Here is a 24,029-nt window from a genome sequence, read left to right on the forward strand (position 1 = left end):
TTATAATGGAGATAATGAAGTCGTTAGAATTGAGTGATGGTAAATGCATATCAAAACTTACAAGATACAGCTTAACAGCTAGTCCTCAAGAGAATGTTTTATCGCAAGAATTTAGTGAGCTTAGTGTTCAAGTGATTTGCAAAAGAATGAAAACACAATAGAAGGAAATTATAAAGATAATTGACTTGAATAAAATAGAAACAGACACAGTGGAATGTGAAAGTGAAACATATTCAGCAGTGAAAGTGAACATACCGTATTTTCACACAACAAAAAGTTGAGGAAAAGGAGCAAGATCTAGTGTAGAATGTGTTCTGTGTGATTCCATTCATTATACAAAGCTCAAAAATAAAAGTAAAAATGTTGGTTTAGGAATATGTACACAGTTGGAAAATCAAAATTAAAAGCAAGGAAATGAAAAACAGTTCAGGATAGTGGTTGGGTGGTAGGAGGTTCTGTGGGGAAGGAGGGAAACAATATAGGGGAAGAGAAGCGCGTGGGCCACAAAAGTATTGGGAACATTTTAGTTCTTAACCTGGGTAGTAGGTTCATAGGCATTTTTTATTATTATATTTTAAGCTTAGTACTTTTTATATCTTCATTTTTTTATAAGTATCATACTTAAAGAACAATAGATCAACTGAACTGTTTTCTTGAAAAGAGAAATTCTCACAAAGTTTCTTGAAAGATAAGGAAATATAAATAATTTAGAATAAAAGAGCTATAACTATCTCCTGATATGTAGATTTATTGTTAGATTGAGAATTATTCTTTAAGGTTTAGGCAATAAATGAATATCTATTAAGGTATTTTGAATTCTTTCTATTTTATAAATAGGCTTTAAAATTGTATGTTCCAAAATCAAGAAACAGAGTATGTTGACATTACGTTTATTGATAAATCTCTTTAGATATAAATAGTTGCAAGTTCATGCATTAAACAATATCAACTTTATTTCCTGTCCAGTAACACTTTTGTCTTGAATTGATTTGGTTTTCTCCTAGGTAAAAATCGTATTTTGCTAGAACCTTTTCTACTGAATTTTTGGTATTCAGTTGAATTAAAAATGAATTGTTTATAACAGGAAATCAGACTTAATATGCACTCAGATGTCCATGTTTTCAGTAAGATACTTACTGTTTCCTATAGGGAGCAAATGTAAGCCCAAGATTTACTGATACTTGTATGGATTGTGGAAATCTATTTCATGGTGCAGTTGTGGAGACTTTCAGTGACCCTGAAAGTGACCCTTTTTCCTTTTAGACATTTTTAATACTGATCCCCAAAGCAAACTGTTTTGTTTTTTTTTGTAATCGTCACCCTATCTCTTATTAGTAAAATTGGCCATTTATACGTTAAGTAGGGTGTTTTCTTTCTACTAAATAGTGTGACTAATGCCTTAAAATACTTATTTGAAGGCATGAATTATGCAAAGCTTCGTAAATTTGGCCGCTGTGTCCCCAAGGTTTCTTTGTTGTTTTGTTCTTGTATGTGTATGTGTTTTAATATTATAGGATATCAAGATGGAAATGATTCAGAAGCTTCAGGGTCATCCAGAAGAGGTGGAAGAGATAATTTCCGAGGTTGCCGTGGAGGATTTGGTCTAGGAAGTCCAAGTTAGTAGTGGATTGCAAATAGTGTGCTTCGTTTGTTGAGGAAGAAATGATAAAAATAATACCTATTACATATAGTTGTTAGGAGGATTATCTAGAATAGCTTAGCACAGTGCCTGGTATGCAGTAATCACTTACATTGTAGACACTACTGTTATTCTTTTAGATATATATGTAATTATAGATATATATGTAAATTAGAAGTTTCTGTGATCAATTATTTAACATTATGAACTAAGAATTTTACATCCTTAATAATGATTGGAAATCTTATTATAAATAGGAGCTTTCTCTATGCTTTTATCCCCCAGAAATCTGTCTTCCACTGATGTGGATTTTTACCTCAAAAGTCACTGTTGGAACAGAGGAGGACAGATTAGTGGTTTTGAATGCTGAAAACATAAATTTATAATAATATTTTAATAGATGTGGATAAAATTAGTGAATTGCTACTTTTTTTTTTTAAAAAAGGTAGGACTCTGAAGGGTTGCTGTACAAGAAGGGTGAGGTTTGATTTGACGGTAGTGTGGGAGCAGGGTTTGCTATTCAGGAGAATTAGCAGTGAAACAATGCAATGTGAAGTTTCTGGGGCAGTAACATTGCTACTTTTGGAAGTGATTTAAGTTTGCTTTGTCATATTTTGGCATAGCATTGGCCCCAACTTTTTTTTTTTTCATGGGCAGGCACAGCAGGTGAGAACTCTGCCTGCTGAGCCACCGTGGCCCCCCAGCCTTAACTTATTTTTTAAAGTAAATTTAATAAAGTAGTTTATTAAAATAAGAAAAATTGAAGATGTAGTTTGAACTGAAGAAAATAATTTGTGGAGTGGGTCTCTATAGAATACTTAGAAAAATACTAATTTTGATTCTTGTTAAATTCAAACTGTTTTACTCTACATCTTTTAACTTCTGGCACTATATTTGATTTTTTCTTTACTGTATGATTTTAAAACTTCTTGAAAGCAACATAATCTAATTTTATTGTCCATACATCTAGATAATGTACAAGATGAGGAGACACACTGCACTGGTGGCTTTTTTCGTTCTAAAAGACCACCATTGAGTGGCACAGGTAAAAAGTAGAATTTATTACTGTATATTAATAATTCATATATGCTTTTATCTCTAGGATTAGTAACTTAGTACATATGTCTAAGCATATTAGATAGGCTCATCAATTTTCTCTGCTTTTTTCAACCTGTAGGCAAAAATAAGTAGAAAATATTGCCTTCCTTATAAAATTTGTACACTGTAAATTATTTCCTCTCTGCAGTCCACCAGTTAATTTGAAGTGTGAGCTATGCTTTTAATTGGAAGAAGGACAATGAAGTTTGCATTGGTTTCAAAAAAGGATTCTCTTTAAAGAGAAAGTAAAAAAATGAGAACACAATTGTTGATGAAAAATATGAATGAGGCTTATAAATTAAATCTAGAATTAAGAAATAGATGGATTAAGTGAATAGGAATCTTGAGTAATTACTTTACTTGAGACCATTGCCAGTGAGTGAAAATATAAATAGCTGTTTGGTTTATGTGCTCACGGAGGAGCTGGGTTTTCTGTAAATATTGTGCAAATTCGTACCCTACAGGTAATGGTGACACTTACCAAAGCAGAAGTGGCAGTGGAAGTGGACGAGGTAAGTTCTTCTTTGGTTTACTTATAAGTGGTTAAAATTGCTATAATTCAGATTTAACTTTTGAAGTTAGAGGCCGTTGTTACTGCTTTTATACATTGTGAGGAGTATAAATTTGTGCAGCCTGTTCTGGAGAGTTTTTTGTGACTCTCAGTTCCAGCAATTATATCCTACAGATGTATTTCCTTTCTCTCTATATGTATATGTGCAGAATTGTTCATTGAAGCCTAATTTATAGTAATTAAAGGCTGAAAATGACCTGAAATTCAACCATAAATGTCTAATGAATATATGATACACAGTGGGATGCTGTGTAGGTGTTTAGGAATGAGATATATCTATACAAAGATAGGCTTTTCATATCATGAGATAGATATTTGATGTAGGAGATTCAGAGGCTGTTTTAATACATATGATTTTGTACTTTGAAAATTGTTATCAAAGTTACATATATATGCACTTATATATATACACACACATACAGAAAGGTCATATAAAAGCTAGAGTACTTTCTAGACTACTAAACCAGTAAAGGCTGTTTAACATCTTTGAAAGAGTCTCAGTATTTATTATTGACCTGGGAGCATTCAAATCGACATCTTCCTTGATTGCCCACTCCTTACCCCAAATTCTGGATTCTTCAGTATTGAAAGATGCTATTAATGGTCAATTAAACCAATTCCTCCAGAAATAACTTGCATCCTGTATGAAGGATTTCATGACCTGTGTACATATAGGATAAGGAAATTAGATTATATGTAAAAACGTTGTATCACTTTTTGAATCTAATGCAGTCCTTTGTTTGTGATAGTACCTGAAAGTGGCACAGTAGATGACTAATTGTCTAAAAATCAGAAAGTTAATGTGCAGTGCAGACTTAACATAGTGGGTCCAACTACTATCATTTGAAAGGCCTGCTTTGGAGGTTAGCTCTTGGCTGGCATCTGGGAAATGGGATTTCAGTAGGGTTCCCACCACTCTGACTGGTATGAGTGGCTTGCTATGTCTGAATGGTATAAACAATGCAGTTTATGCTAAACAGCTACCTGGAATTCTTTCTGGGCTCTGAAATTCTGGTACATGCTAGATAGAACATAACTATGTGATCAGTCCCCAGGAAAAATCCTGCATACTGAGTCTAATGAGCTTCCCTGGTAGCCAGCATTTTATGCTTGTCACAATGAGTTGCTGAGGGAAATAAGCACATCTTGTGTTATTCCCCTGGGAGAAGACTCTTTGGAAGCGTGTACCTTGTTTTCTTTGGTCTTTGTCCCGTGTACCTTTTTCCTTTGCTGATTTTGCTCTCTTTTCTTTCACTGTAATAAATAATAGCTGTGACTACAACTATTTGTTGAGTCCTGTGAGTCCTAGTAATCATCAAACCTGGTGGTGATTTGGAGGACACCAACACAGGAAGAATTTAGTTCCTTTTAGAAAATATATTCCTTTAATGATTAGAAACAAGACATAACATTTAAACAAAAAGGTGGTAATATCTTGTAGTCTCATCTGCATAAAATCAGCACTTTGAATATTTAAGGTAACATAAAGTGTAAACAGTTCTATTTATCTTAATTGTCTCAGGTACTGTAAGAAGAGATTTTAAGGATACCTGTTCCTTTTAAGAACTTGTCTTCTTTAATGATAAGCAATGAAAACTGATGTCACTATATATTTATTTAATAGGTGGTTACAAAGGTTTAAATGAAGAAGTAATTACAGGCTCTGGAAAGAGTAAGTTTTACTTTAGCTAATGTATTTGATTTTTATAGTGAAAAATCTTTTACTCCTGTTTTTTAAAAACATCTCCTGTTTGTTTGGCCCCCTTTAGGTTCTTGGAAGTCAGAACCTGAAGTAGAAAGTGGGGATACTCAAGGTATATTAATGTTTGTGTGATCCACATGAATGTATATAGTATTTTAATAGAAATGCAAAATGTTCAAATGCAGTGGTAACTTTTTTATTTGAACAGTGAAAACTTTGGTAAGCAATGGGATGTTCTAAAGAATTTAAAATTTGATTTGCCTTTGTTTTCTTATTTTTCTTTTTAGTTCTTCTAAATTCTGTTTTTTATTTAACTTCCAAGGACCAAAAGTGACCTATATACCACCACCTCCACCTGAGGATGAAGATTCCATCTTTGCACATTATCAGACAGGCATAAACTTTGACAAGTATGATACTATTCTTGTGGAAGTATCTGGACATGATGCACCACCAGCAATTCTGGTCAGTATACTAATTCTTCCTGAATGGGCTGTGTAGAAACTTTGATTTTTGAATATATGGTAAATTCCTTAAGTTAATATTAAAGAACACAGATTTTCACCTTTAGTGTCTAATGTCTTAGGTTGGAACTTTAGAATCTTGCCTGCCTTCTACAGTAGAATTAATTGCTATGTTGAGAGAATACTACTCTATTTCTTCCCTGCTTCCCCATACTACGGTGAGAACTTTCTTTAAATTTACTGAAAAGAATACTTTTCCTAGAGATTAAGATGTTTGCTTCCTAAGTATATGAGAAAGTATGTCTTAGGGGAGTGATTTTCCAAGGGGAGATTGGAATCCTGTGTCATATAATGACAATTATAATCATAATGAGCCATTGTTACTAATCGAATTATTTGACTCTGTTTGTAGACTGATTCAAGAAGTGATGTGAAATTTAATCATCTCCTTTTTTTTCCCCTTTCAGACTTTTGAAGAAGCTAATCTCTGTCAGACATTGAATAACAACATTGCTAAAGCTGGTTATACTAAGCTTACTCCAGTGCAGAAATATAGTATTCCTATTATACTAGCAGGACGAGATTTGATGGCTTGCGCACAAACAGGGTCTGGAAAGACTGTAAGTTATTTTCCCACATGTATGCTGCCCCATATTCAAACTATTGCATTTTTTTTTTGTATGCTGTATAGCAGTGCTCACATTTCATTCTTTTTCCATGTGAATACCCCGTTATTGCAGCACCATTTGTTGAATTTTTGTTTGTTTGGGAAGTGCGTGGGCCAGGAATCAAACCCAGGTCTCCCACATGGCAGATGAGAATTCTACCACTGAGCCACCCTGGCACCCCCTGTTTCATTTTTTTATAAATGCAATTTTGTTGCGATATATTCACATACCATATAATCCAAAGTATACAGTGGCTCACAGTATCATCACATAGCTGTGCATTCATCATCACAAAGTTTTGAACATTTTATTTACTCCATAAACCATAAAAATGAGAATAAAATTAAAAAGAACACCCCAAATATCCCATACCTCTTATACCCCCCCCCCATAATTTATTTGTTTTTGTCTTTATTTTCTTACTCCTCTATCTATACACCGGATAAAGGGAGTGTCAGTCACAAGGTTTACACAATCACATAGTCGCAGTGTAAAAGCTATATGGTGTACACTCATCATCAAGAATCAAGGCTATTGGATTACAGTTCAGTGCTTTCAGGCAGTTCCCTCTAGCTGCTCTAATACACCAAAACATGAAATGGGATATCTATATATTACATATATAGACCTTTCAACTCTATTTGCAATCTCTCAGCCACTGAAACTTTATTTTGTTTCATTTCTCTTCCCCCTTTTGGTTAAGAAGTATTTCTCAATCCCACAATGCCAGGGCCAGGCTTATCCCTGAGAGTCATGTCCCATGTTACCAGGAAGTTTTACACCCATGGAAGTCATGTCCCATGTAGGGGGAAAGGCAGTCAGTTTACCTGTAGAGTTGGCTTAGAGAGAGAGGCCACATCTGAACAACAAAAGAAGTTCTCTAGGGGTGACTCTTGGGCATATTTATCAGTAGTCTTAGCTTCTCCTTTGCAGGCATAAATTTTGTAAAGGCAGACCCCAAGATTGAGGGCTTGAGGTGGTGCAACAGTAGCTCAGTGACAGAATTCTCACCTGCCGTGCCAGAACTGGGTTTGATTCCCTGAGCCTGCCCATGCCAAAAAAAAAGAAAAAAAAAAAAAGTAAGATTGAGGGCTTCTTCTATTAAATTGGTAGTCCCCAGTGCTTGTGCGAATATCAGGTCTTCCCTAGGTGGGGAAGTTTAGTATTTCCACACTTTCCCCCAGTCCCTCAAGAGGACTTTGCACATCCTTTTTTTATCTAATGCTCAGTTTACTCTGGGCATATGTCGGGTATCGCACCAACCTGCACAAGCAAGCAAGATCTCACTCCCTTATTTAAGGTTCCATGCAATTATGTTATTTGAATAAACTGGCCATAAAAGTTAAATTAGGTAGTGTACTACAGAAAATACAAATTTTGTACCAAATAAACATCTCTTCCTCTGGTCTCATATATAGAAGTTAAAGTTTAAAATACAGTCATTATCATCCTATACCCTCTAGTCTGATTCATGTTATTCCTACCCAGATCAGCTTCATTCATATGTCTAATTAAGTCTGATCTCATTTTCAGCTTTTTAAACAGTTGCTGTATGGGATAATCCTGACATTTTAAGTTGTGGAAGTTCTGAGTTGCAGGTATCACACAGATGCCCATAGTTCCAGGAAACAGTCAGGTTATACACAAAGAGCTCTGCATCTCAGAAATTAGAAATAATAATTACAACTCTGGAATAGGTTGCTAACACTGGAATAGGCTGCTGTAAGAGCTTGCAATCTAGGAACCTTTATAATAAGCCTTCCTTTGATAACTTATGCTCTTGAATTTGTACATTATAGTTAACCATATTAGTGAGGCATTACAATATCTTTTTGTTCCAGGCTTATTTCACTCAACATACTGTCGTCAGGGCTTATTCATCTTGTTGCTTGCTTCACAACTTTATTCCTTCTTTGCAACCTCTAACATTCCATTGTATGTATACACCATGGTTTTCCCTTCTGTTCATCAGCTGATGGACCCTTGGGCCACCTCCATCTATTGCAAATCTAAACAGCCAATGGTTTTCAGTATAATCACCTAGTTATGCATTCACCACCACAGTCTATATGAGGACATTTCCATTTCTTTCACAAAGACAGAAAAGTGAGGGGAAAAAGGAAGAAAAAGAAATAAATATTAGGAGGAACAGCAACACCACCAAGAATCCCATATTCTTCCCTTATATCCCCTCTTACTGACATTTAGTTTTGGTATACTGCTTTTGTTACATTCAGTGGAAGCATATTACAGTGTTATTCTTAACTATAGACCCTAGTTTGCATTGATTGTATTTTTTCTGTATACCATCCCATTTTCAGCACCTTGCACTGTTCACATTCATTTGTTCTCTCTCATGTAAAAACATTCTTGTATTTGTACATTTAATCACCATTATTGTCCACTCTAGTTTTTGCTGTTATACAGTCCCAGTCTTTGTCTTCTGTCTTTTGTTCTCATGTCATACATGCCCGTAGCCTTCCTCTTTCAACCATATTTACCCTCAGCTTTGTTCGGTGTACTTAATAGTATTGGGCTACTGTCAGAGAGTATTGTGCTCTCCATTTCAGAATCTTTAGAATCAGTTTTGTTACATATTCTGTACTCCTTCAGCACCAAATGCCCAATCTCTACCCTGTTTCTACCTCCTGATAAGCTGTATTCTCAATTTTAACTCTCAGAATTTGCTCTTTAATGTTACTTCATATTAGTAAGACTGTAAGTACAGTATTTGTCCTTTTGTTTCTGGCTAGTTTCACTCAACACAGTGCCCTCAGTATTCATCTGTGTGTTGTTCCATGTGTCATGATTTTATTCTGATATATCTTATTTTTTTCTCATTTTTTATCCTTACTGATAGACTTCATTTCTGCATTCTTCTCCAGACCTATCTCATGTCTTTTCATATCTGCCTGTAGTGCTTCCTGTAGTATTTCTTGTAGGCAGGTCTCTTGATCAGAAATTCTCAGTGTCTGTCTGAAAATATTTTAAACTCTCTCTCGTTTTTGAAGGACAGTTTTGCTTGATATAGAATTCTTGATTGGCAGTTTTTCTCTTTCAGTATCACTGTCTTCTCACCTCCAAGGTTTCCACTGAGAAATCTGCACATAGTCTTATCAAGCTTCCCTTGTATGTGACAACTTTTGTCTTGCTGCTTTCAGAATTCTCTCTTTGTCTTTGACCTTTGACAATCTGGATGGTAAGTGTTTTGGAGTAGGTCTATTTGAATCTGTTCTGTTTGATCTATACTGCACTTTTGGATCTGTAATTTAATGTCTTTCATAAGAGATGAAAAATTTCAGTGATTATTTCCTCCATTCTTTATGTTGCTTTTCCCCTCTTCTCCTTCTTGGACACCCATAACATGTATGTCTGTGTGCTTCATGTTGTCATTCAGTTACCTGAGACCCTGCTCATATATTTTCATTTTTTTCCCTATATGTTCTTTTGTGTATTGGATTTCATATGTCCTGTCCTGTATACACTAATCCTTTCTTTTGCCTCTTGAAAATCTGCTGTTGTAGGTCTCCATTGTTTTCTTCTTCTCTTCTATTGTGCCTTTCATTTCAGTAAGTTCTGCCATTTGTTTTTGTAAGCTTTCGAGTTCTTCTTTATGGTCACCCCATGTCATCTTTATATCCTTCATCTCTTTTGCCCTATCTTCTATCACCTTATTTGATTTCTGAATTGATTAAGCATGCTTGTTTGAATACCTTTAATTAGTTGTTTCAACTCCTTTATCTCCTTTTAAGTGTTTATTCCTTTGGGCCATATTTTTGGTTTTCCTAATGTAACTAGTAATTTTTTGCTAGTGTGTAGGCATCTGATTTCTTTTGTTTGTTCTGGAGGTCATTTTCACTCTTTTACCTAGGGTTTTCTTATTGGTTAGCTTTGTTTTCTGTCTGTTCTTTGGCATTCACTTCAACTTATTCTAGACCTCTAGTTTAGCTTCTTTTGAACTGATCAGAATTTTTTAGCTCTTGTTTTTCTTGTTTTTGCCATGCCTATATGGAACCTTTTTTTGAGGAGGGTCTCCACAGATACTATCAACCTCAGTCAGATTTTCCCAGATAGGGCAGGCTCAGGTCTCAGTAGGAGAGTGTAATCAGTCTCACACTTCCCTGAGGATGAGACCCAGCAGGTAGTTTTACTTTCCTATGGAGCCTCTGTCCTTTCTTATCCTGACCAACAGGTGGCACTTGTTAGCTCGCAACTCCCCACAAGTGAAAATGGTGTGAGACCTTTAATTCTCAGCCTGCCAGGGCCATGGCTGTGACAGAGGCTGAGTAGAAAGGGAAGGTTAAGCTGTTTCTGATCCCCAGCCCCTGGGGTCTGAATTCTCTGAAGGAGGGCTGGCCCTCATCCCTCCTCCCCCTTTTCTTGGGGAATTATTTCTTTCACTTGACTTTTACTTTGTATCCCAGACCTGTCTTAATTCCACCCTTGTCTGGGTCCAGCTTACAATGGAAAATGCCTGAGGCTTTCTCTAATGAGAATGCTAAAAATAAAAGAAAGAAAGAAAGAAAGAAGAGAGAAAGAAAAAGTAAAATCCTTTTTCAGAGGCAGCATTTCCAGTCTGAATCACCAGGCAAGAGATAGAGTTGGTAGCCAGCTCCAAGTGCCCCTTTTCTTGGGGCACAGCCCTTTTCCTGTATTCTAACCTGGGCCAACTCCAGAAGCCTCCATTTGTTTTTTTTTTTTTTCTTTTTTGTCATCAGCCTCTTTGTTAGGAGTGTATTCAGGGTTACTTTCTTCCTTGCTCTGGGTTTATCTGTGTTTGTAGCTTATATTCAGCATTCCAGATTTGTTAATTAAAACCACAGTTAGAGCTTGGTTGAGCTACCTTCCTTTGTTCCTGAGAGGGCTTCTGTCTCCCACTGGGAACAGACTCCAAATCATCCTGCTGTGCCAGTGTGGGAGGGGTGCCATTCTCTACAGTTCAGAAACTTTACTTACAAATTCTGTGCAGGGATCTTAGCCTCCCATCCATGCCAGGCTGGTGTACAATGTGTGTCCAGTTCCACATAGTCCCTGACTATTTACTAGCTACTCTAGAGGACAAACTAAATTCTCTGCCCTGCCATCTTGCCCCATATTGCCCCACCCTGCAGTTTTAAAAAAATTGTTTCTTTTTGAGTGACTTCAGTCTCTCTTGTTGGAGAGAAGGTTTGTAGATGGTTACAGTGAACTTTTTGTTTTGTTTCTGAATTCTAATTTTAATGGGCTTATTTGTACTTCTGAAGAAAGAGTTTTGATTTACTTTTGTTTCTGAATTCTAATTTTAAAGGACTTATTTGTACTTGTGAAGAAAGAATTTTGAACTAATTTTAGGATAGTGTTGCAGTCTATGGATGTTAATCTGTTTCTAAATTTATTCTATCCCTTTTGGAACATGCTGGTATCTAAAACGAGATGATTAATGGTCAAAGCATCATAGTTTATAAACAATTTCTGTAATATAGCTGATACAGTTTTGGAGTCAGAAGATATAGTATGAGGTGGGTACAAGGGTAGTTCAGTGGTAGAATTCTCCCCTGCCATGCAGGAGACCTAGGTTCGATTCCCAGCCCATGCACTTCCCAAAACAAATAGAGAAAACAAAAATTCAACAAATGGTGCTGCAGTAATGGGATACTCACATGGAAAAATAATGAAATGTGACCCCACCATACAGCATACACACACACGCACACACACACACAGAAAAGATAAAGTATGAGAAAGCATTATATGTGTTTTGCCTGTTTGAAGTAACCTCACTTCAGGTTATGTTAATTCTATAAGAACTCTGGTGAGACCAGATTGGTTTGAACACTAATCTGGGGTTGGTTGTCTGTTAAATAGGATTCCAGGAGCCGAGTCTTAAAAGACTATCTTTCTAGCAGTGTAGAATTCTGGTTCATACAATTTTTAATGGAATTTTGTGAGATATCTTCGTGCAGCATACAATCCATCCAAAGTAAGCATTAGGTGGTTTACAGTATCATCACATAGTTGTGTATTCATCACCATGATCATTTTTAGAACATTTGCATTACTCCAGAGAAAGAAATAAAAAGGAAATAGAAAAAAGAAAACCCAGAACATTCCATACCCTTTACTCCCACCACCACCAGTGACCACTACTATTACAGTCTACCCAATTTTAAGACTTACAATAGAGGTAGGTCAACTAAGACAGTGTAGTATTGGCATGTATCTAGCTATATCTGTTTATCTTTTTCTTTTTCTTTTTTTATTATTTTTTCATATCGTTTTAATCTTAAACAGATTCCATAATGAGTTGAAGGGCACATAAGTGACTTAAAATAATATAACTGCTGGTGAGTGACTTAAACATTGTTTTGGAGGGTCTTTCAGTATCTTATTTGCTTAAATGAGGAAATTGTAGCACACAATTTTTCTTGTCAGATGTAACTTCAATAAGGATGATTTGTTATAATCCAAGTGAATGATTTCTGAATTTTTGCTCTGTCTGTGGACCATTTTTGTCAGTATTCTGGGTGATAATTTTATTGCTACACTAAAAGATATATGTTTAGAATGACTAGATGCAGTGGTTTGCATCAAATTGTATCTATTTTCCCTATCTGTAACTATTTTGTTATCTTTAGCATCCATGGGTATGCTAATTTTTTTAAAGAAGGGAAAAAAATATTTCAACAGGGTAGATTACCTTTATAAAACTTTAAAAATTCCATAATATGAGCATAAAAAGCCTAAATGTTAAAGGCTGACTGAAATAAAAATTATTTTCATTTCTCACCCAACCAGCAAGATGGAAGGAAAATCTAAAGGCTATTAGGGGATGGAGGAATATTTCTCCATAGGGGAATAGATGATGTATTATAAAATGTGTAAATTATACAATTAACCTCTAGGCAGCTTTTCTCTTGCCAATTTTGGCTCATATGATGCGTGATGGAATAACTGCCAGTCGTTTTAAAGAGCTGCAGGAGCCAGAGTGTATTATTGTAGCACCAACTCGAGAATTGATCAACCAGATCTATTTGGAAGCCAGAAAATTTTCTTTTGGGTAAGTGTATCTAAATTCCATTAAAAAAATATATTTTCTTTAGAAATATTTCTCACTTATTTTGCAGAAAACTTAATAATAATACATTCATGTCATTAGTATTACTTGATTGAAATGTATTTTTTCATAATCTTATTTATGGAATAACTAACTGTATTAAGAAATATGCTTGTTAAAGTGAAATAATAGAGATAGAAAGATAAGCAAATGATGAACATATTTGGGTGTTTTTATGCATGTTTTAAAATGAGCTTAGAGTGATCCTAATAATTTTCTGTCCTTTTTTGCATAACCCCATAATATGGAAAATTGCTCAATGTATAATTAGGTATAATTTTTAATGGCTTTAAAATTGATTATGTGTATATATTTTCTTTCCTTATTTTGGAGCATTTGGATAGTTTCTAATATGGTGACATTATAAGTAAAACTGTGATGAGCATTGATCTGTGACATTTTTTCTATTTATGTTTTAAGTATCTCCTTACAATAGATTTTTATAAGTTTAATGTTAAAGAATATGAACTTGTTTTAAGGCTTTGTACCAGTTTACATTTCTAGCAGCAGTGTGTGAAAATGCCAATTTCACTATACCCTTTGTCTGCATTTGGCATTGTGTTATCTATTGCCACATAACAGATTATTCCAAAACCTATATGCTTAATACAATAAACATTTAGTATCTCACGGTGTCTAGATGTCAGGAATTGGAGAACAACTTAGCTTGTGGTTCTGGTTGGGGTCTTTCATGAGGTTGCAGATACGGTGTCAGCCAAGATTTTGCAGTCATTTGAAGGTTTGACTGGGTCTCTTTTTAGGAAACTTCAGTTTCCTCAGAAGATGGCAGCTGGCTTTTCTGGAGTAAGTGATCAGTGAGAGAGCGAAGAAGAGCTTATGGTGGCTTTTATGTAATAGTCTCAGAGGTCACACAAGTCACTTCTGTCATATTCTGTTAAAAGCAAGTCACTAAGTCTAGCCCACACTCAAGGCTGGGTATATAATTTTCTGGTTCCAGTGCAAAATGAAAACGTAGGGCCCTTTGTTTAACAGATTTTAAGATAGCAGCAGCAGAGCATTAGACCAAGCAGAAGGCTCATCTTAGAATGGAGCCCTGTGAACTGCACAAGTCACATACCCATGAAGCCAGCCTCCCACCTACACTTAAAAGGAAAGAGAATTAGGGTCCATCTGTAAAGGAAGGAGTGCTGACAATTTGTGTGCCTGTTTTAAAACTACTATGGGGGCCTTCTTTTTTATCTCATTTATTTGATCATTATGAGAGGTTGAACTACTTTTTGAATGCTTAATAGATTTTTCATTGTGAAGTTACCTATGTGTTATCTACTGGTGTTTTTCTTTACAATTTTTTAGAGCTTTCTTTCTGTGTAGTAATTATTACTCAGTTCATTTAGAATGAGATAAGAAAAAAAGTAAGAATATTAAAAATACTTTAATGTCAAGCTTGATAGATTTGTTGGAAAAAGTAGATGTGGATTCCTTTTATTCAGTATTCATTTCTTGCTAATCCTTGGGTATGGTGTTGTTTTAAGAATTTTAAATCAAATAATAGATAACATATTTTCTTTTTCAAAGAAACAGACATTAGGGGTACAAGGGTAGTTCAGTGGTAGAATTCTTGCCTGCCATGGGGAGACCTGGATTAGATTCCCCATCCATGCACTTCCCCAAAAATAAACAAGCAAGCGAAACAAACAAAAAACAAACAAAAATTCAACAAATAGTGCTGCAATAATGAAATACTTACATGGAAAAATAATGAACTGTGACACCACCATACAGCGTACAAAAACAACAACAACAAAAAAGAACTATGGAATGGTAAATTCAGATAACATGTATGCACAAATATATGTTTAGGTATATTTGTTGCAACATTGTTTATATTAATAAAATACTGAAAAGTATCTAAAGGATATTCCTTTAGAGAGTTCTGTTAAATTATAGTATACTTATGATAATAGATGCCAGGAATGTTGTGGCTATATATATATATATATATATAAAGTCATTTTTTTCTTCACAATAGTGAAATATAAAAAAGCCAATTAAAACAGAGTATATTTAATAAAAGTTAAAATTTTTCTACACTCGACTCCCTTAATTCTCCCTTTCAGAGTTACCCACTGTTAACAATTTTAAGAGTCATGCTGAGATAGCCTGTACACATATATGTGCTTTAATCCTTCCACAAATGGTACTAAGCTATTTGGCACTTTTTGTGTTTACTTAACATATTTTGGGGGTCATACTTGATCTAGAACTGTAGGTCTTTGTTTTTATGAAGACACAGTATTCTTTGTAGGGGCATGCTGTTTGATTACTCTATTTATAGACACCTCATTTTTAGTCTTTTGGTACTAAAAATAATCGTGGCAGTGAATATTTTTGTACAGCATCTTTGACTATTTGTGGGAAAATAACTGAAGGGTAAATATCTAAAAGGGAATTTTGGGGGGATGAAAAGCAAGTTTTAAAATTTTAATACAGACTGTAAAATTATGGAATAGAGTGTTACAATTTGCCTTCTTGAGTATCACTTCCTTATACCTTGGTTAATATAGTATTATCACAGTTGAGCAAAAATGTTTTCTTAGTCTTAATTTTTCTCCGTTTTTAAAGCAATGATGAACTTTTCTTTTTTGTTTAAAAGCCATTTGTGATCTTTATGGAACTTTTTTTTTCTCGTGTCTTTGGTCTACTTTGGTCAGTGGTCCTCATTGTTTTTGAAGAGCCTTGTATCAGATTGATTGCGAAATCTTTTCCCTCACTTTGTCATTTATTTTTCTGCATTGATTTGCAACTTCTTGCTGTGTAGAATTAAATTTTTTAGGTAGTTGAATGTATTATTTCTTGTTAGAAACAAATGCCTACTTTTCAAATAACTAGAAAATATTTATATTTCTTGTCATAGGACTTGTGTAAGAGCTGTTGTAATTTATGGGGGAACCCAGTTGGGACATTCAATCCGACAAATAATACAAGGCTGTAATGTATTATGTGCTACACCTGGGAGACTGATAGATATCATAGGTAAAGAAAAGGTAGGTCGTAGAGGAAATATGAAGTTGTGGGACTGAGTAACATTTTTTTGTGTGGGAAAGGGGAAGGATCGTGGAAAGAGAGGTATTAACATTTATTAGAGTGCTGTTTATGTTAGGGCTTCATCAGATTCTTTGAATACATCCTCATATAATTCTCAGAATAATCCCAACAGGAGATAAATAGTATTTTCCATTTTATAATTGAGAAAATAAACTCAGCAAGACTACTTAATTTAAGTGAAATCTTTTATCTCTAGTAAGTTGCTGAATTGGAATTAGAATCTGGGTTTGTCTGATTCCAGAATACAAGTTTTTTATTCTGTTTCTACTACTTTGAAAGAAAAGTGAAATAAATACCTGTTTTCATTTTGTCTTGATGAAATGATTGTCTTTTCCTGGAAGAAAGCTTTTGTAGTGTCAGTAATTCTGTCTCTTATTTAAGCACAGGAGTGATATTAATGAGGATTATTAATTTTCTCAGTCTTTAAGAAGAGATTCTAGAGTTACGTATTTGCTTAAGTAGTCATATACCAGATTATTCTATGTCTTAGCTAATATTTTAAGCTCACTTTTACTCAAAACATGTTTTCTTTGCATAATGTCCCTTTCTTAGGATACTTCTTAAGAGTATTCAGGAAAATCCATCTTGCTGTCTTGCTAAACCATAGGGTACTAAAGTCACTTTTCTTCTTTTTGCAAATGTATGCTTCTGTTTTTAGCAGTAAATGTTGTTTGTGGAAAGTTAAGTTTTCTAGTTGTTCCTGAGTGATGAAAGAATGGAGAATTAGTTAAGGGTTTAAAGGCGTAAGGAAGAAATTTAACAATCATAAGATACTTGAGTATATCAAACTGTTAGGAGATTTTATTTCATTTATCGAGTCAGACGTTATCAGATAATACAGTCAATATTGGTGCTGTCTGATAGAATAGTCACTAGCTACATGTGGCTATTCAACTAAGAATTCAGTTCCTGAATAGCATTAGCCACATTTCAGGTGCTCAGTAGCTACCATGTTAAAGAGTAAAGAGATAGAACTGTTTTTTTAATCACTGCGGAAAGTGCTATTATATATTGCTGATCTGGATATTTTGGTTTCTTTTAGCCTTAATTTAAAAATATGTTTTATAATCTTGGAGAAAATGGAGAACTGAAATAAACAGTAATACTATTATTGAAGTGTAACAATTCTCATCTTTTATGCATCGATTACCAGTCTCATCCTTCAGAATACTTTAATAGTTAATATGAGAATATTTTAGCTTCATCTGTCAACTAATATGCCTTTTCTATTTTAACCCTTGAAAATATCCTTAAAGATTGGTCTCAAACAAGTCAAATATTTAGTTTTGGATGAAGCTGATCGTATGCTGGATATGGGTTTTGGACCAGAAATGAAGAAGTTAATTTCCTTGCCAGGAATGCCATCAAAGGAACAGCGTCAGACCCTTATGTTTAGTGCAACTTTTCCAGAGGAAATTCAGAGGTAAATTTTTTCTTCTTATAAGTAATTTGGATATACACATAAATATCTTTCTGGAAAGAGAAATCTAGAATCTAAAACTTAGTTAGGTTTTAACATTAGTTTAAAAAGGAGATACATTCCTAAAAAGTATACATTTTTCATTGTGTTTCTTCCTTCTCGATTCTCTTTTGCATTAGCATCACATTTTCTTGAATTATGTGTGCGTGTGTATGTGTGTGTTTAAATACTTCTGCTCTTCTCACCTTGGTTGAGTTTCTCTGGTTCTGGAGAAATAGTGTTGCGCAGCATATAGCTAGAATTTAATATGTGCTTATGAAATTAAGTTATTTTTATTATGTCTTATCTTCAAGCTAAAATTTATAGCCCTTGAGAGAATTAGGTCTTAGGTTGAGCATCCACATAGCAATAGTTGAAAATATTAGAGCACCATTTGTGTGGCAAACCCACAGATTAGGATATTTCCCTGCAAGGATAGTGACTTTTCTTCCTGCCTTCCTGTCCTTTGACACAGAGACCCTGAATTACCCAGACAGCATCTGTAGTTTATAACTGAATAAGACTTTCTCGGTGAAACCCCTCTCCTCAAGGACCAAGAGGTCTTAGGCCCTGAACCTAGATTTATATTGGGAATGGGAAACACAGATTTCCCAGATGGGTCAGTGGGAGCAATAGTAATTGGTACTCTTGGTATCCAGACTCATCCATACACTAAGAAAAAATCTTTGCTTCAGAGTGTACTGTGTTCTGTTGGATGATGCCCCATCCTCATGAAGAGGAGCCTTCAAGCTAGTCCTTTATTTAGCGCTTCCTTCTGCAGACTTTTCCAGTGTTTTTGTTTGTTTGTTTTTTCAGTCTAGCAGCTTCTGAGTGGTATAGTAAATGATATGACCTGTGGATCCCATGGTTGATGGGCCCACTTTAATGCCTCTTGACTGTAAAGTGGGACCCTGCTCTGAAGCAGTGTTAGTTGAAATTCTGTGCCAGTGGATTACTCCACAGTTCCTTGGTTAGTGTTGCTGGCTGTGGATTTGTTATTATTTGATAAAAAATCTTTGTTTATAGTTCGAAGGTGCTTTTTATTTGAAAAATTCTTAAGTCATAAGAAAGGATTGGGTTAGTTGGCAGTGATTTTTGCCTTCTTAATGGTACATAAAATAATATTTTGTCTTACATTTGAATGGTGTCTTAAATTTGAAATAGGGTATCTGTGTCTCCACTATTAGCTCTTGTAACATTAGGTAGGGTCCTACTGCCTGAATTTTTTTCTTTTTTTAGCTGCATAACATATTTCAGACTTTGATATGGGTTATAATTTCACAATTATAGGCTTTTACTTCTAGCTGCTCTAAAATATTGGAGACTAAAAGAGATATCAATTTAATGATTCAGAATTCATATTCATTTGTTAAGTCCTTTCTTCTCTGTATAACTCCACCATCACCTTTGATCTTTCCAACCCTCTCTTTAGGGGTGTTTGGGCTATGGCAGTTCTAAATTTCTCATGTTGGAAGGGTGTGTCACTAATATGGGGTAGGGAGATGGAACTGTCTGATGTTCTGGAGACCCATCTGGAGGTTGTAGGTTTCTGGAAAGTTACTGTAGTGCATGGAACCCTTGTGGAATCTTATATATTGCCCTAGGTGTTCTTTAGGATTGGCTGAAATGGTCCTGGTTGGGGGTTGGCAGGTTGTGATAGGTAGCAAAGTCTACCTGAAGCTTGTGTAAGAGCAACCTCCAGAGTAGCCTCTCGACTCTGTTTGAACTCTCTCTGCCATTGACTCTTTATTAATTATACTTCATTTCCCCCTTTTCGTCAGGATGGAATTGTTGATCCCATGGTGCCAGGTCTGGATTTATCCCTGGGAGTTATCTCCCACATCGCCAGGAAGACTTTACCACTGGATGTGTCATGTCCCAAGTAGGGGGGTGGGCAATGATTTCACTTACAGATTTGGGTTTAGAGAGACTGAGGCCACATTTGAGCAACAAAAGAGGTCCTCCAGAAGTAGATTAGGCATGCCTATAGGTAGTCTAAGCTTCTCTGCTACCTATGTAAGCTTCACAGCAGTAAGCCTCCTGATCAAGGGCATGGCCTATTGATTTGGGTGTCCATAAAGTTTGACGTAGTATCAGGGAATTCCCTGATGATAAGGTTTAATAGTTCCATATTTTCCTTTCATCCCTCAGGGGATTTGCCAATACTTTTTGATTATCTGCTTGATATACTCTAGGATGTTTCCAGGCATTACAATAATCTATACAGGATTAAAGGACTTCTTTCTTAGTCTGTGATCCCTGTGTTTCAGTTGTTCAAATGAGCATGCACTAAAGAAAATTTCAGTTCCAGACCAAATAAACCTTTCTTCCATTGGTCTCGAAGAGTATGTGTTGTTCTAAAATATAGGCGCTGTCTTCCTTACCCGTATGTTCTGGATTACTTTAACCCCAACCCTTTCAGTTTTCAATTTTATCTCTAAATATCAGGTTATATATATAAAACAGCCTCTCAAAATCCAGAAATAATATTCATCACTCTGGACTTAACATGTCTGCTCTAAAAGCTTATGGTCTAGGCCCCTGTTTTCTTATAAAAATTTTCTAAAGATGACCCTACCACTGTTGTTTTTTGTTTCTGGCTTATTTTGTCTCACCAAATGTCCCACATGTTCATTCACATCATTACATGCCTCATGACTTTGTTCCTTTTTGTAGCAGCATAACCTTCATTCATAAGTTTACATCATTGTTTGCCAGTCTACTTCTCCATCAGTGCATGCTTCAGCTACCTGTATTCATAAGGCATTATGTAGAGGGCCCAGAGTCTACAGTCCATCAACATTCTCAATTTTAGATAATTTCATTGTTCCAAAGTGAAAGAAAACCAGTAAACACACCCTTACCAAATAGAAAATCTAAACTTCCTCTTAAATCTTGTCCCTTCCCCCATTATTTACCTCTGCTGTTGCTGTGGTATTGTTTGGTTTCCTTTTGAACATAGCTCATACCATTAAATAGCAATTTTCCCTCTGTATCCTGGACTTAACCCTCTTTATACACAATTCATATCTTCGAAGTAGTTCTTGCAAGAATTAATATTTCTAGTGTGAATCAGTGGGACACATAGGTGTATACAATCCCTTTCAATCTTGTTCATCTTCAATATGATAATATTACTTATAGATCCACTAGAGAACCACCTTCACTCCTATCCACTCCCTTACATTGGAGTTCAACCACATTAGCTAATGGTTTACCCATCTCTAGCTTCTGTGTATCTCTAAAATCCTGTATATTCTGTATTATAAACCGCTGATTATACCTTTTTGCTGGTCATAAAAATGGAATCATACAGTATCTGTCCTTTTGTGTCTGACTGACTTCACTAAGCGTTGTCCTCAAGACTCATCCATCTTGTCATGTGCTTCAGAATGTCATTTTGTCTTAACTGCTGCATAATATTCCATCATATGTATATATCACATTTTGTTGATCCACTCATCTATTGATGGGCATTTGGTTTGTTTCCATCTTTTGGCGATTGTTAATAATGCTGTTATGAACATCAGTGTGCAGATATGTGTTTATGTCCTTGCTTTCAGCTCTTCTGGGTATATACCAAGTAGTGCTATTGCTGGGTCATATGGCAACTTGATATTTAGTTTCCTAAGGAACCACCAACAGTCTTCTATAGTGGCTGCACCATTATACATTCCCACCAGCAGTGCATAAGTGTCCCAGCTTTTCCACATTTTCTCCAACGTTTATAGTTCCCTGTTTGTTTAATAGCGGCCATGCTTATAGGTGTGAGGTGATATCTCATTGTAGTCTTGATCTGCATTTCTCTTATAGCCAGTGAAAATGAGCATCTCTTCATGTGCTTTTGAACCATCTGTATTTGCTGTTCAGAAAAATTCCTGTTCAAGCCTTTAGCCCATTTTATAATTGGTTGTTTGTTCTTTTGTTGTGGAATTACGTGATTTATTTGTATATACAGGAAATCAGACCTTTGCCTGATAGGTGATTTCCAAATAATTTTCTCCCGTTGAGTTGGCTGCCCCTTCACCTTTTTGACAAAGTCTTTTGAAGTACAGAAGGATTTGATTATGAGGAGGTTTCATTTATCTATTTTTTCTTTTGTTGTTTGTGCTTTGGGTGTAAAGTTTAGCAAGCTACCTCCTATTACTAGGTCTTGAAGATGTTTCCCTACATTTTCTTCTAGAAGCTTTGTGGTGCTAGTTCTTATATTTAGGTGTTAGATCCACTTTGAGTTAATTTTTGTGTAGGGTGTAAGATAGGGGTCCTCTTGGCTATTTATATCCAGTTCTTCCATGTCCAGTTATTGAAAAGACTATTTTGTCCCAGTTCAGAGGATTTGGGGGTCTTGTCAAAAATCAGTTGACCGTAATAGATTTGGTGGTCTGTTTCTGCACTGTCGATTTGATTCATTGGTCAGTGCTTCTGTCTTTGTGCCAGTACCATGCTGTTTTGCCCACTGTGGCTTTATAATAGGTTTTAAAGTCAAGGAGTGTTAATCCTCATACTTCATTCTTGTTTCTTAGGATGCTTTTAGCTCTTCAGGGTCTATTTCCCTTCCAGATGAATTTGGTAGTTAGGTTTTCCAAATCTTCAAAGTAGGTTGGTGGGGTTTTGATTGATACTCTGTTGAATCTTAGAGATGGGAGAATTGACATCTTAACTATAATTAGATCAATTTGGGGAGAACTGACATCTTTACTATATTTAGCCTTCTCATCCATGAGCAGGGAATGTCTTTCCACCTATTCAGATCTCCTTTGATTTCTTTTAGAGTGTTATGTAGTTTTCTCTGTACAAGTCCTTTGCATCCCTAGTTAGGTTCATTCCTAAATACTTTATTCTTTTAGTTGCTACTTTGAATGGAATTTTTTCCTTAACTGACTCTTCAGTTAGGTCATTGCTTATGTATAGAAATGTTACTGATTTTTGTACGTTAATTTTATATTCCACCATGTTGCTGAATTTATTAGCTCAAGTAACTTTGCTGTAGATTTCTCAGGATCTTCCAAGTATAGTATCATATCATCTGCAAAATAATGAATTTTAATTCTTCCTTTCCAACTTGGATGCCTTTTATTTCTTTGTCCTTCCTGATTCTTCTAGCTAGAGTTTTTAGTACAATGTTGAATAATAGTGGTGACAGTGGGCATCCTTGTCTTGTAGCTGATCTCAGGGGGAAAACGTTCAGTCTCTCTCCTTGAGTATGATGCTGGCTATCAGTTTTTTCATATTATCCCTTTATCATATTGAGGTAGTTACCTTTGATTCTATCTTTTGGGAGTGTTTTTTTTTTTTTTTTTTACATGGGCAGGCACTGGGAATCGTACCCGGGTCCTCTGGCATGGCAGGCAAGCATCCTTGCCTGCTGAGCCATTGTGGTCCGCCCTTTTGGAGTGTTTTTATTAGAAAAGGATGCTGAATTTTTTCTAATGCTTTTACAGTACAGCATCAATCAAGATGATCATGTAATTTTTCCCTTTAGATTTGTTAATGTGTTGGATTACATTATATTAATTGATTTTCTTGTGTGGAACCATCCTTACATTCCTCGTATAAACCTTACTTGGTCATGGTGTATACATATTTTTTTTTTCTTTTTTTTGCACAGGCAGGTACCAAGAATTGAAACCCAGGTCTCTGGCATGGCAGGTGAGAACTCTGCTTGCTGAGCCACCATGGCCTGCCCATATAATTCTTTTAATGTGCTGTTGGATTTGATTTGCTAGTATTTTATTGAGAATTTTTGCATCTGCGTTCATTACGGAACTTGGTGTGTAGTATTCCTACTTATAGCATCTTTACCCGGTTTTGGTATTAAAATAATATTAGCTTCAATGAGTTAGGTAGAGTTCCTTTTTCCTCAGTTTTTTTTGGAAAAGCTTGAGTAGGGTTGATGTTAGTTCTTTGTGGAATGTTTGATAAAATTGCCCTTTGAAGCCATCTGGCTCTGGGCTTTTCTTTGTAGGAAGTTTTTTGATAACTGATTGAATCTCTTCACTTGTGATTGGTTTGTTGAGATCTTCTATTTCTTTCTGAGTCATTGTAGCTTGTTTGTGTGTCTCCAGGAATTTGTCCATTTCTTCTAAGTTGTCTAGTTTGTTGGTGTATAGTTGTTCACAGTATCCTCTTGTAATTTCTTTTATTTCTTCAGGGTCTGTGGTAATGCACCCCTTCTCATTTCTAATTTTGTTTATTTGCATCCTCTCTCTTTTTTTCTTTGTCAGTCTTGTTAATGGCCCATCAATTTTATTGATTTTCTCAAAGAACCA

At 35.4% G+C, this 24,029-nt stretch overlaps 1 protein-coding gene across 4 annotated transcripts in view; it reads left to right on the forward strand.

Annotated features, from left to right (window-relative positions):
- Positions 1–24,029, forward strand: part of DDX4 (DEAD-box helicase 4) — an 85,084-nt gene that overhangs the window by 44,485 nt on the left and 16,570 nt on the right. For all 4 annotated transcript variants that reach the window (XM_077117173.1, XM_077117175.1, XM_077117174.1 and 1 more), the window contains 10 exons: positions 1,515–1,616; positions 2,610–2,684; positions 3,202–3,249; positions 4,933–4,980; positions 5,078–5,122; positions 5,333–5,475; positions 5,942–6,094; positions 13,024–13,178; positions 16,111–16,240; positions 17,558–17,724. In XM_077117173.1, coding sequence (XP_076973288.1) covers positions 1,515–1,616; positions 2,610–2,684; positions 3,202–3,249; positions 4,933–4,980; positions 5,078–5,122; positions 5,333–5,475; positions 5,942–6,094; positions 13,024–13,178; positions 16,111–16,240; positions 17,558–17,724 — 1,066 coding nt within the window. The remainder of the gene's footprint in view (positions 1–1,514; positions 1,617–2,609; positions 2,685–3,201; positions 3,250–4,932; positions 4,981–5,077; positions 5,123–5,332; positions 5,476–5,941; positions 6,095–13,023; positions 13,179–16,110; positions 16,241–17,557; positions 17,725–24,029) is intronic.

Source organism: Tamandua tetradactyla, chromosome 9 (genome assembly GCF_023851605.1).
Source record: "Tamandua tetradactyla isolate mTamTet1 chromosome 9, mTamTet1.pri, whole genome shotgun sequence".
NCBI classification, from domain to species: domain Eukaryota; kingdom Metazoa; phylum Chordata; class Mammalia; order Pilosa; family Myrmecophagidae; genus Tamandua; species Tamandua tetradactyla.